The following is a 13,351-nucleotide window of genomic DNA, read 5'->3' on the forward strand; positions in this document are numbered from 1 at the left end:
AAATCTTTTTCTTCTTCCTACTTTACTGTTTGGTGTTCGGCCAAATGGTTCGGCCGAACACGTGAAAATATTGTCGAATAGTTGCCATAGCATATTTAATAAAAACACATTATTTGTGTTTGATACATTTATTCTATTATTATTGTTTATACATAAATGTAAGCTGTGCAGTATAATTTTTTTCTTTGAACAGTTTAAATTAGAAATTCATTTTATAGCATTCAATGGAAGACGTGAGCAATTTTGATGAAGAATTCACATCTGAAAGGCCCCAGCTAACACCGCCAAAAGAACCTAGACAACTTTCAAATCAAGATCAAGTTCTTTTCAGAGATTTTACTTACATGGCAGATTGGTGCTGACAATAACATTAGCATTGAAAATAATTTTGTGCGATTTTTTTATATTTACTGAATCGATTTGCTACGAAGTATCTTTATATTAACCAGTTATATATATATTTATATTATATTTTAACTAAAGACTCCGAATAGTTAGTAGTAGTAATTGTGTTAAAAACATGTATATTTTATATAGTCCAGGCGCTGGTCGTAATATAATATAAAAATTAAAGTAGATGAATTAATGTTTTACATTTTAAAGGGAAAAACTTGGTACCGGGTACAGTCATGTCAGCTGTCATTACGACATCTTAATATGTTTAGCTTGTTTTCATATACTCTGGAAATACTAACCAAAAAAATATCAATATTATAATTAAATTCGAGAAAATGATATTTTGTACAATTTGTGGACACTCTGTATATCAAATATAAATTGATTGGTAATTTCTGGAACTATTTGTGATATTCACACTATTTACTATAATTACACTACATTATCACTCATAATTATCTGAATAATAAGAAAATTATTGTCATCAGATGATAAAATCTCTGAAGATATTTTTTTTATTGAAACGCGCATTGTGAAAAGGTGTCTTCAGTAGAACTTAAATTTGTAAAGATTTTGAGTATACAGGCCTGGATTGTAAATTTTATGCATTCAATAATATTTTGATAACACAGAGATCTCGTTTTGAAGAGATACATTATGTTTCATTGTAAAATTTCTGAAACATTATGAAAAATAGTAGGGTCACAACCTAAATCAATACTTTTATATATTCACATAATTATTTATGTTAAGGTATGATAAATACAGTTGACTCTCGGAAAAGTTGAAACTCAGGGCACCAGGAAAAAAATCCAAATTACCAAGAATTTGATCAAGTTTCAAGATTTATTATTATAAACATTTGTACTATTAATCTCAAAGAATTAGTATATAATTTTTTATTAGTAACCTTCTTCAGCCCCCGTTCAATGAATTTTCGAATGTGATGAGGGATGTAAAGAAGTTGGTGCTTGCATCTGTTGTTGAGGCGTTAAAGCGTGGGTTTTTCTCGGTGTGTGGTTGTTCCTATTCGATTTTTTCCTCATCTCCTTAATTCAGAGGGACCAAATCGAACAGTTCGGTTTTAGTTGGGGCATTATGAACACTGATGTCATCTTCAACATGAAAAAAGTCTACAGTTTGATCCAGAATTCGCAATTGTTGGCATTTCTAATTCTGTTTTACGTTTTTGGCTTAAATAAAACATACCTCTTAAGAAAATATGAATGGTGGTGGGGTTGACTGTTTTTCCCAGCTTTATCAGTGACGTTTATAGCTGTCATATCGGAAATGTTTACCTTTTTAATCCACAAGAGATGCAATTAATTTTCTTTAGAATGTTATCCACATTTTGAATTATGTCTAAAGCTTGCAATTTTCATTGTACTAAGGTCAGCCGATTACTAAGTAAATCTAGCTTACAATCCCCTTTGAATGACAGGTTCAACCTCTAATTTTTCAAATGGAAAGTATATACTCCTAATATATCAATTAAAAGGTTCATTTTTTATAGTTTTAAGGGTCTGTTTATTCCCTATTAAAAATTTTTAGGTTAGAATCAAATGCAAAATGTGAAACACTAAAAATAATTATGAATCTCATTGAAAAAACTTTTGAGGGTGTTCCTTCAGTTCTTCTCATCCATTGAGGATTTTCTGTTGACAATTAGTATGATTATAAAGTGTAAAAGTACACTCATCAGAAAACATAACATCTTCTTATTGGATGATAATATAATATTGCTATGCAACATGCCCATAACTCTCTCACAAAAATAGGTTTTTATCTCCATAAGCTCCCTAGTAAGTTCCATTGTAATAAAATGCATTTTATTTATTATGGCCAACATTGAATATGTCTACTAGATATATGAGAGTTTTTCTCGAAATCAAGCATCGCATTTAATTTGATTTCATAATTCAGTGCATTGATAATTTTTTTCTTTGGGATATAGCTTCTTTGGTCGTGATTTTCGTGCGGAAAGCTAGGTATTCCAGTCTGTCTAATTCGGCCACTGGTCCTGTATTCCTCCATGTCTTCGTACTGCAGCTCAAACGGGTCACAACCACACTTCTGTAAATACTTCATCAAACAATAATCACTAGCAGTGCTCCGGTATATCCTCTCTCTTCGAAACGCATCAACAACATGACCGACGCCTTGTTGTGATGACTGCTCAATTTATTTGACATTTACACACTATAAATCAAGAATTTAACGATGACAACGAGTGATTCCAAAAGCGAAAAGTATTTCAAATTATCGAGAAGACCAAACAATATTGATATCATTCAATTTATCGAGTATTATGCATGAGAAAATTAAAAAAAAAAATCAAATATTCCAGAAATGAAATTAACGCGTTTTGACTAATCGAAAGTCAACTATTTTCAACAGCTCTTACAACAGCGTAATATTTGGATAAGGTTGTGCCAAATTCAACTAGAGTTTCATTGAGGAAATTAGTATCATTTGTGAAGACTAAAACTAATTTATTGATACTATTTAGATACACTGAATCGTTTCATGACTGTAAAAGTACCTGCTCACACAGGGGATTTCAATATTAAGTTTGTCTTGTGAGAATATTTTTTTTTGATTTGATAGAAAATTTTATACTTTGGCTGATTTTTTAATTTTACAGTGTGTTGATTACTGAAGTAATTCTATTAGCACTTAATATCAACATTAAGCGATATCTTCAATATGTTCCCATAAGAGTAAAACAATTAATAATAAAATAAATTGGCGTATTGCATCATTTATCTTGTTTTTCATATCTATACATTTGATTCATTTGTTTAAAATAATTTAATGTGAAGTATTGCATTTAATATGAAGTTCAAGTAAATTCATAAATGTTACTAGTCCTAAAAGTTTAGGTTTTAAGGTTCAGATTGTAACTCTATTTAAATAATAGATTATTAATTACATCTCCAATTTTATCTATTTTATATTTGATGGATATATTGAATATTTCGATTTTTGTATCACATTTTTTGAATAGACAGTTACAGCTTGAAGGCTGCTTGGGGGAGGATATTTGCTAGTGCCTAATGCCTTTGACCAGTTTATATTTCTCAGTTATATTAGTATGAAATTTTTACTGTTTTATTTTTTCTAACTCCATTTTTGAATTGATTTCAATGTACTGATACCCTGTGGATCTGACTATTATTATTAATTTTTTTTGTGTATACATATTTGTGCAGTTATGTTCATGACACGATTTAGATATGTACATGTATGTTGTTAATGTTCACTCCATTTTAGTAACAAGCAAAAAGAGAATTTAAAAACTGTTGTAGATAAGAAAGTAAGGATAAAATCCTATTTTTATATTGTCAAAGTGTAAATGTTGTACACTCTAAAAATAGTTACATAAAATCAAATCAAATTAAAGTTTAAATTAATTTTACGATTTTAATATGACATTGTTTCTATTTTTTAAGATCCTTTCAATATATGGCAGCAAGAAAATTTATCTATCGGCTCTCCAATCATTAACTAATTCCTTAAATGTTACACATTAAAAATGGCTGTTGCCTATAAAAATTTTTATATAACTTGAAAACAATAAGTCTATAAATTCTTAGATTACTTTAAACATATTACGATTTTTGGTCACCAGTGCTTACACGTTATAAATTAAATATTTTTTAGGTAAGCGTTTATGTGCCCCTTTTATATAAAACGTTTGCGGTTTGAAACAACAATTTAGGCTTCTGTAACGTTCCAATTTTATTAAAAATTATATTACAATCAGAAGGCGTATGCTCTTCTCTAAAATTCGACTCGGCCAAACAATGTCATACTTTCAATAAGGACATTAACAAAGTAGCTTTGATCGATTATATACCCATAATCCAGTGCCTTGCATTTGTAAAGTATGTCTTGCCACCTTTACTTCAATGTTGCAACTCTTTTAGGTTCTTGTTATAATTGTAATTTTTATACTTTTCCAATTCTGAGGCTTTTCAATCATTGACAGCTTTTTAAATTATTTTTTATGAAAAATATTAGTATGGGGTTTGTTTTTGTCCCATAACTTAAAAATAATTATTACCATTGACATTCGCCTTTGTGAATACAGAAAATAGTAAAGTGTTTATAATTGACCTAACTGATTACTGATAACTGATCTTTCTCGTATTGTACTAATTTTGAGAAGCATAATTGTTGCCAAACAACTAGCGTATTTCGATTTTTTGTAGCGCTAGTAATTTTTAATTTCTTACAATATCAGCAGTAGGAAATTTTATTTGTTTAAAGAAAAAAAAAATATGTATAAAATTGGTTGTGAATTTTTGTAATACTTTGTAAGACCTAATAGTATTTGAAAATTTGACAGAACACATCATTACCATCCGACAGTATTCTTGCACATTCGAGTGCCAAAAAGGTTTTATTCCTTTTGTAAAAAATAAAATATATTCTCTTAGTGTTAGAAAATATTCTAGTTCTAAATTGGAAAACAAGCAAAAAGTTTGTGAAAATACTTGAGAAAGATCATTTGAAAAATGTATTCAAACCGTTTTTCGATACAAAAAATGCAAAAGAATATTTAAAAAAAGTGCAAGTCTCTTGAAACTGTGTTTTCATTTTTTATAATTAGACCTTTTTCAATAAGCAAGGTTCCCAATTGATAATTGAACCCTATTTCCACAACAAAGATTATTTTTTAGTTGAAATATCTTCATGTTTGATTTGAAAACAAAGAACAAATATGAATAATAATCCTCTAGTACATATTATGAAACAAGTATACAACTGATTTTTGATATGAAAAATTAAATTTTTTTAAATAGATCTGGAACTGCATCCAGTCGATTTACGTACTTGATTTTGTTTTAAGCATATGTTAAAAAACCAGCTTCGCATCAAAAGCAGAAGTACGATAGCTTTCTCAACAACTGCATCCATTTTTTAGAGAAAATAAATTCTAATACTCTGACATAGTTAGAATTGATGATTTGATGTGATTTAATAATGGATTCTGTACTCAGTGGATGTTCTGTAAGTTTTCCAGGAAATAGTCTCAAATTATATCCCCTTTTTTTTATGATGATGATGATGAGTCTCAAATATTTTTTCAAGGCTTATCAAATGCTTATGCCTATGACTCAGATGTGGAATAAAACATAAATTCCACATCTGAGTCAATTGAAAAGCAAAAGATGAGATAGATTATCAATTTCTTTTGGTTCAACACATTCGAATTGCGTTTTTTAAAGAAATTTTGGTCTTTTGGTCTTTTCTTAAGGTCACTTAAACAGATTAAGAAATTTTGTCGTTTACTTTAATTGAATATTGTTAAGTGAAACTGGTGGACACTGGTCTTTTCTCAAGGTCACTTATACAGATTTCTAGAATACTACAAGAATAATAGTATCACCTGCAAAGGTATCAATGATAATTTCATTATTATGTGGTAGGTCTGCTGTATGTAGCACGTACAATAACGGCTCAAGAACGCAGCCTTGAATGAAGGACGCCAGATTTTATTTTAAAATTATTGGAAACAATTTTTTTTCACTCTTCTTCGAATTTCTCTGACGCTCAGATATGATTTTAATAATTCTAGGGAGGTAATGTGACATATTTCTTGTTTTTGAAATCCCAGTGTTGTGTGTATTGTGTGTCAAACTTTGTCAAAGGGTTGGCTAACATCCAAGAAGCAGCGATGCTCCATTTATTGTTACAAATTAATCAATACTATTGTTCTATTTTTATTTCTTCCACACTGAATACACATTTCTCTCGTTTTATTAGTTTTAACTCTTCATTGAGTCTAAATGGACGAATAAACTAATGTATGTTTTAAAATAAAATTAGGAATAATAGATGTGGCTTCATTAGATTGGAAAGATACATTTTAAAAATATTATTTGACTTTAACCAACTGCACGGGTTGCTTTATGATTACTATTTGAATTCATATCAGCAGTATTTAGTAATTGGTGACAAATTACCAAAAGTCAGCGTTTTGTACGTTTTCATACCGTGTATTTACCGCATTTGATCGATGGTATTCACTCCTCCCTCCGTGGATTAATAGAATACAACGATTTCCGGGTGAGAATTATATTCAGAATGCCTTGTGCAAAGTAAAATTGGTCTTGTCAGTGAATGCAAACATATATGTTTATGAGTCTTCTTTTATTTGGTAATAAATCGGAGAGAATTTCCTTCTCAATCTGTCTGAGTGTTTCTTCAAACGTGAGATGTCGAAGCTAGTGAATAATTAGTGTACCAATTGTCAGTTGTTGAATTTCTGTTTTTATGTTTAATAGGCTCTGATAATTGAAGAGCAATATCTGTGTAAGAATTTAATAATTCTTTCTTCCTGCAGGTTACTTGCAACAGTAAACTTCAAAATTGGAAACCTTAAACATTTTCATATCTTTATACTATATTTTGCCGGTGTGTTTGGGATGTACTGCAAGGAGCCAGTATCTCGTCAATTGTCGTGTTCTTAATCAAATATATCCAAAATGTCTCTTTACCCACTATACCTAAAATTACCGAATAAATCAATTGTATGTGTTCCAAATATTAGTTAATTCACAAAAAAGTCATGAACACAAAAGAACTTTCACTAGATCATTTTGATCTCGCCTTACGTAGCGTATAGACTTGCGGAGTTTATATTTTGAACGTATGAATCAGGATCTTTATTCGCCAATTCTTTTAACAATGAGTCTAAAGTTCCGAACGATGAAATCATTTCCTCGACGCGCAAGTTCGTTTGACAACATAACCTATAATTGCGAAATTGTTTAATATTGATAATTTCTGGGTTCTCGTTGATTTAGATTAATAAAATTTATTTTTTGTTTAATAAATCTAGATGAAACGATAAATAATTTCATTAATCCTGGTATACTTATAATTAATATGATAATTTTAAGATACTAACCTTTATACTAGAAGCAAAAGCAATTATTATATATATTTTATTCAATTATAATAAATAACGCTGATACATTTGAATTGTTTTTAATTTGGAACAACTAAAGATCTAATGGTATTTTATACCTCGGATATTTCCTATTATAAGTATCTAAGAGTAGTTTTAGTAACATAAATTTATTCAAATTACTATTGAAAATGCTAAAGTACAACGTTTAACTCTAAAACAATATAATTTAATATTGTTTTTATTTATTTAATAAAATGTAATCCTAAATGTAATAATTGTTATTATTTCAAATATTTTTTGGTCAGATGATTATGTATCTATTTCTTCTAATTAGTCATCTTAGGCAATTTTGATCTCTCGTTGAAATCATCACAAATATTTCTTCACATTTTTAAATAGTTTTTTTAAACAACCAATCACTTTTGAGTAATGTAAGAAGCACATTCGAAAAGTAAGATCTACATTGATATTTTACAATCAATTATAGTAAAAATTTTTAAAAAAAATATAAAATAGACAAATGTACCCTTACATTTTAAGTTACTCAAATGGCAAAATGTTTTTAAGGATTTTATGATTCATATGTATTCAATCGTAGGACATTTTTATATGAGTATGTGTACACAATATTTAAGTTAGTGGCTTATGACAAACTTCTTCAATATTAATATCAACAAAAAATATTTTAATTCTTTGATTGCTTTACAGTAAGACCCCGCTTAATGCGTGGTATACGTTCCATGAAAGTAGAGGCTATGTAAATAATGAGGTTTGGGGAAGACGGACAGAAAATAAAAACAAATAAAATTCTAAGTCAATCAGATCATTCAGTCTATTCTGTGTTTCCAATTTTCTGCCTTTTCTTTCTCGCCGGATCCTTGATATTACATATTTCATGTACTTCTTCTCATCTTGAAACCAATCTAAAATATAGGAATAATACGAGGGTCTTTTTTCTCAATCTCCGATCGCTCTGTGCAGACGCTACGCGGGTAGAACAAAGCGAGGATGCGCTGTAGGCAACTGCGAAGCTCTCGCACTACACATTCGAACATTGTTAATATTCAGGCGTCTGTCGACGTTGTGCTATAGCCAAGTAAACATGTCCGCCATTATTGATGCTTCCGCCAAGGGTGAAGTTGAGAAGTGTGATTCGTTTTCTACAGGCTGAAGGCCCATTCACCATTACTGATTTGTCTACGGAATTTCCAGAAGTTTCAAGGTCTGTTTTGTACTCTATTGTTACTGAACGATTAGGCTACATTGGTAGCAACTTTCTTTCAAGAGGGAATTGAAAAGCTTGTCCACAGATATAACAAATGTATAAATCTCTTCGGCGATTATGTCAAAAAGTAACCGTAAGTGTACCAATCTTTTGGTGATAAAATTATTGTTTTATATGAACTTGTCTTCTATTCACAGCCTATCGGAGGTTGAAAAAAACGGCCCTCATATGTTCATTATATTTGATTCACAGCTTCAAAATATATTTTACAATAACTCTAAACAACGTGTGCTACTTATGCCTAGTGTTGATGGCGAACAGGACAGTCAAAATATGTTTCGTTTCCTTCACAGAGAACATCAAATGTCTTTAGTTCGGATTATAAATTTAAAATTTTAATAAACCGATCACATATAACAAATTGCATTAGCATCATATTTACACTTTCGTGACTACATTTTAAGTTTTCCTAGACTTGTAGGAAACACCTGATTGTTTATCACCCGAGCGTCACCTAAAGACACGTAAATACTCTACTCTGATCGCGCGGTATTGTTGAATGAATTGAAATTAATTAAAATTCATAAAACAATCCTAAAATAAGTATTATAACTATAACAATAAAGCAAACTTCATACCGATTTGTATTCTTTTTTGTGCATGATCAACTGAAAAATCATAAAATGAACTTAGGACATCTATTTATTTTTTAAAAATAATAAGATAATTTTTAAGGTTGGTTATGTTGAAGTAAGACTATATTATGGTTGTTTTGATATAGGAAAAAGGCCATAAACTACGCTCAGTACTATCTGTAACTTCCTTAGCGACCAGATCTGCTTCTTCATTTAATTTAATTCCAACATATGAGAAAATTTTCCATCAAACTTTTTTTATATTGGCTTGTATATGTTGTATTTTTTGCTTAATTTTAACTACCAATTGATTCGAGGTGTAAATTGTTTGGCTAGTTTGTATTAAGCTAAAAGAATCTGTGAGTATAAGGTAATTAGATTTATTATAATTCAGCAGAAAAGGCATATGAGGTTGAAGAATCTCTAAACAAATATTTAGTGGCTCATTTGTTAAGAGTAAAGAAAAACGAATAAGTAGAGAAACAGCTATAAAAGAAAAATATAGTGAGATACACAAAAACTCAACTCAAAGAATAACGCAATGGACTCCATTGTGGCCAAGGAGGAAAGGCAGGCCGAGAAAGACTTGCGAAAACGAAATAGAGGAGGACATAAGAACACTTAATATAGAGAACTGGAGGCTAAAATTCCGGAACCGAAACAAATGGAAAATAATAACAAAAGCAGCTAAGACAAATGATAAATTATAAAGAAAATAAAAATTGAAAACGAGGAGTAATCCACCTCAGAAAAAGATTTTAAAGCGTTATAAACGATTGCCATAATCCAAAGAATTAAAAGGCTTGATGATGATATTAATAGCGACATATGTACAGTCTTGATCATTGGATGCATGGCTGTTAATATTTCCAAAATTTTAACCATGTCAACCACATTTTAATATTTTGATAGTTGTAAATTGTATTATTTATCTTCGTATATTGATCTGCCAAGCAATAAAATCTTTCTTAACAAAGTTCGAACTACTGATTATCCTAAAAAATTAATTCAATCGCTAAAATAACGTCGTGATGAATCAGTAAATGACAATTTTGTTATAAGAGGACAAACTTAGATTATATAAGCTAATGGTTCTTACTTTTCGAATATACCACTTGATTATATATGATGATCAAATTAACGTTCTTATGCATTTGCTTCATTGATTTTATTTGTTGTTCAAGTGATTGAAGAGTATTCTTTGATCATTTATGACAAAGTGGACAAACTTTCATTTTACCTATTTTAATAATCATGAGACTAATTGACTTTCACATGAAAATTTAAAAATGCCATTTCAATTAGCAATTATATACATTATTAATTACGTTTATTGTTTTCAGTTGCAAGTGTGTACAATTTATATAATTCTTTTGATACTATGTTTCATGATGTTATATCAGTAGTTGTAAGAGGTGGAATTGATGAATTGAAACTAATTGAATAACAATATTTATTTTTGCATATCATATTTAATTTTTATATAGATATATGTAAATAAATACATATGTAAAGTTTAAATGTAATTTTATTCCAAACCTTCTAAATGACTAGTAATAAGTTGCAGGTTTGAAATGCAGAATGGAACCACAAATATGTCGACGAAGACGGACCATCTATAATAGTAGTTTGTGGTTCCTGTAATATATCTTCGGGCTAACCAATGATGGTTGACCGTATTCTTCGTATTAAAACTACTTGTTACTTGATGAGCAAAATTTTAATTCTTAATCTCTAACCAACAACCGTCTCATCGTGTTATTTGGTTAACATACACAAGTTAAATAACTCAATTCACTACTTCGGCATCGGATCATTTTTTAAAATTCGTAATGTCAAAAGGTAACCTGGTTGTTTTGTGACTGCTGTCGAATATGAAGCGGATGAGAGTTCAGTTGCTTTAGTGCCTAGGTACTGAAAAGCGATTTCACTGCCAATTTCTATTGATCAATTGTTTAACTTTGGTCACGTTCAGCGGACGTAACGCATAACGCTACTGCTATCTAACGGTAACTGTTACGATCGGGAACAAACTCCTTATATGATAGATCACCACTAACTTTCATTAGAGTCATGGTATTAAAAGTTTTTCTAGCACCTTTCCCGGAGGGTATAGCGTTCACAGAGGCCGATTTCCTGTTGCACTGTTTGCTTTCGATATAAGAACTAGTTTCTACTTTTTCCATCTTTTTGGGAAAGTTTTAGTTTACCGACATCCATTATATATGTGAAGTAGTAATGAGGGACCTATTTCTGCAAAAGTTCGAGAATTTCTGAGGGAATATCGGATCCTGACGCTCTCTGGTTTTTCATAAATCGTCCTGCTGAAGTCAGTTCTTCTGCGAATAGAGGTATTCCGTCAACCGAATTTGTCTCTCCACATGTACAGTGCTGTAATTATCTTCTCCTCTGCTTTGACGTCTCATGGTGGCGATTTAGCATACTTGCGGAGTTTCTTTAGTACAATTTTATACCCTAGTCCCCAAGATCGTTATCAACTTCGGCGCATAATGCTCTCCAGTACGAAGTTTTACTCTTTTTGATGACTATACTGAAATGCCTACACAATGCTCGCTCTTCATCTTTACGTCTATCTACTTTAGTCTAGTTGTTTCGTTTCTTATTGTGTTCTTCGTAAGCATTAGCATTCTCTTCTCAGGTCCGCGATTTCATCGTTTTTTTGCCCTTTCGAGTCGGTCTCCTCGGATCTCCATTCAACAGCTCTAGAATTGGAGTCTTCTCTGAGTATTACGCTACTTTGGGTATTTTACCATACATGCTCCAATCCATCAATGTACAGAGTAATATTGTCTGCTTCACCGGTGATAATGGGTTGAAAATAGTAACTAATATAATCTATATCCCTTGCCACTGTTGCGGGTTTCTGAAGATTGTCAGCAACACAGTTAGGTCCATCTATATTTACTTGTCCCGTTTCGCTTATGAGCACAACATCTACTTCATTTTCCTTCGAAATTTCTTGTAAAAGTGCAAATGTTTCTGGTCCACGTCGGTAAATATACAAATTGTATAATTCAATACTGGTGCCTGCCCCTCCAGGTTCGCTGTTTATCTGACACAGTAGAAACTATTATAACATTTATGTCGAATATATACAGAGTGTTTCTATATTCGACCGACAACGCTCTATCACAGAAAGATCACAATAAATGATTCATTTTGATATAGGAATACGTTCCCTTACGGGGCTTAGTTGCTGAGTTCTAGAGTGTTCAAAATTTTAAATCCAAAATTTTCCAGAAATTAAGAACGCTTTTAAATTTTTTTTTTAAGTTTGGCGACCAATATTTAATCAGTGGAAAGGGTTTATTGTCACTTTTATCCCCCTATTTTTTTACGTCAATGGAGCAAATTCTTTCTTTAATTTTGTTTTAAATTACCTGATTATTTTTAGTTAAGAAAACTAAAACCTTTTATGGAGCTGAAATAAACGATGTTATAATGTTGTAGAAATTTGCCTCTAAACAAAAAGTTTGCAGGTAATTAAAAACTGCTCAATATTTCTAAATTATAATCTAGTAGGTACGTGTCATATTTTTGATAGTCCATGACACTTTTTGTATTTGACACGATTTTCCAAAATATGTGTTGTATACCGACGAGGCTAGATTTACTAGTGAAGGAATTTTTAACTCTAGAAATAGTCATGTTTGGGATGAAGGAAATCCGCAATTTGTTCATGAAAGGGGATTTCAGCATAAATATTCGGTTAACCTTTCGTCAGGCGCTAAGGGTTTTGCAACACCACCAGGCGCTAACCGTATTCTGGATGGCGTACAAATCTTGTTCTATTTCACTTACCAATTCACTGCTAGGGATGATTTTATTTGCTATCTTTAAAATATTGTTCATTTATAGGCGAAAAAAGTATAAACTAACAACAACAAAAATTAAAACAATTTATTTAAAATTTGATCATAATTTTATTAAACAATATATTACAAAAAGTATATATTAACAAAAAAATTTAAGCAATCTATTCAAAATAAGATTATATTTTTATCACACAATAATATTATAAAATCTTCACATATTATTTTGGAATGTTTTCCACACACAAACGCTGAACACTTTTCACACGAGTTTGTCGTGTTTGATTTTCTTGATTTGCATTGTTTACACCAACTTCTTAGCCGCTTTTCTGTGGGCACT

The 13,351-nt window shown here is 30.6% G+C and overlaps 1 protein-coding gene across 4 annotated transcripts in view; it reads left to right on the forward strand.

Annotated features, from left to right (window-relative positions):
- The window catches only part of LOC130444868 (serine/threonine-protein kinase N), a 39,880-nt gene extending 29,181 nt beyond the window's left edge, over nucleotides 1–10,699 (forward strand). For all 4 annotated transcript variants that reach the window (XM_056780190.1, XM_056780192.1, XM_056780189.1 and 1 more), the window contains one exon: nucleotides 219–10,699. In XM_056780190.1, the coding sequence (XP_056636168.1) occupies nucleotides 219–362 (144 nt within the window). In that variant the 3' untranslated portion in view covers nucleotides 363–10,699. The remainder of the gene's footprint in view (nucleotides 1–218) is intronic.
- Nucleotides 10,700–13,351: the final 2,652 nt, after the last annotated feature.

Source organism: Diorhabda sublineata, chromosome 6 (genome assembly GCF_026230105.1).
Source record: "Diorhabda sublineata isolate icDioSubl1.1 chromosome 6, icDioSubl1.1, whole genome shotgun sequence".
Classification (NCBI taxonomy): Eukaryota; Metazoa; Arthropoda; class Insecta; order Coleoptera; family Chrysomelidae; genus Diorhabda; species Diorhabda sublineata.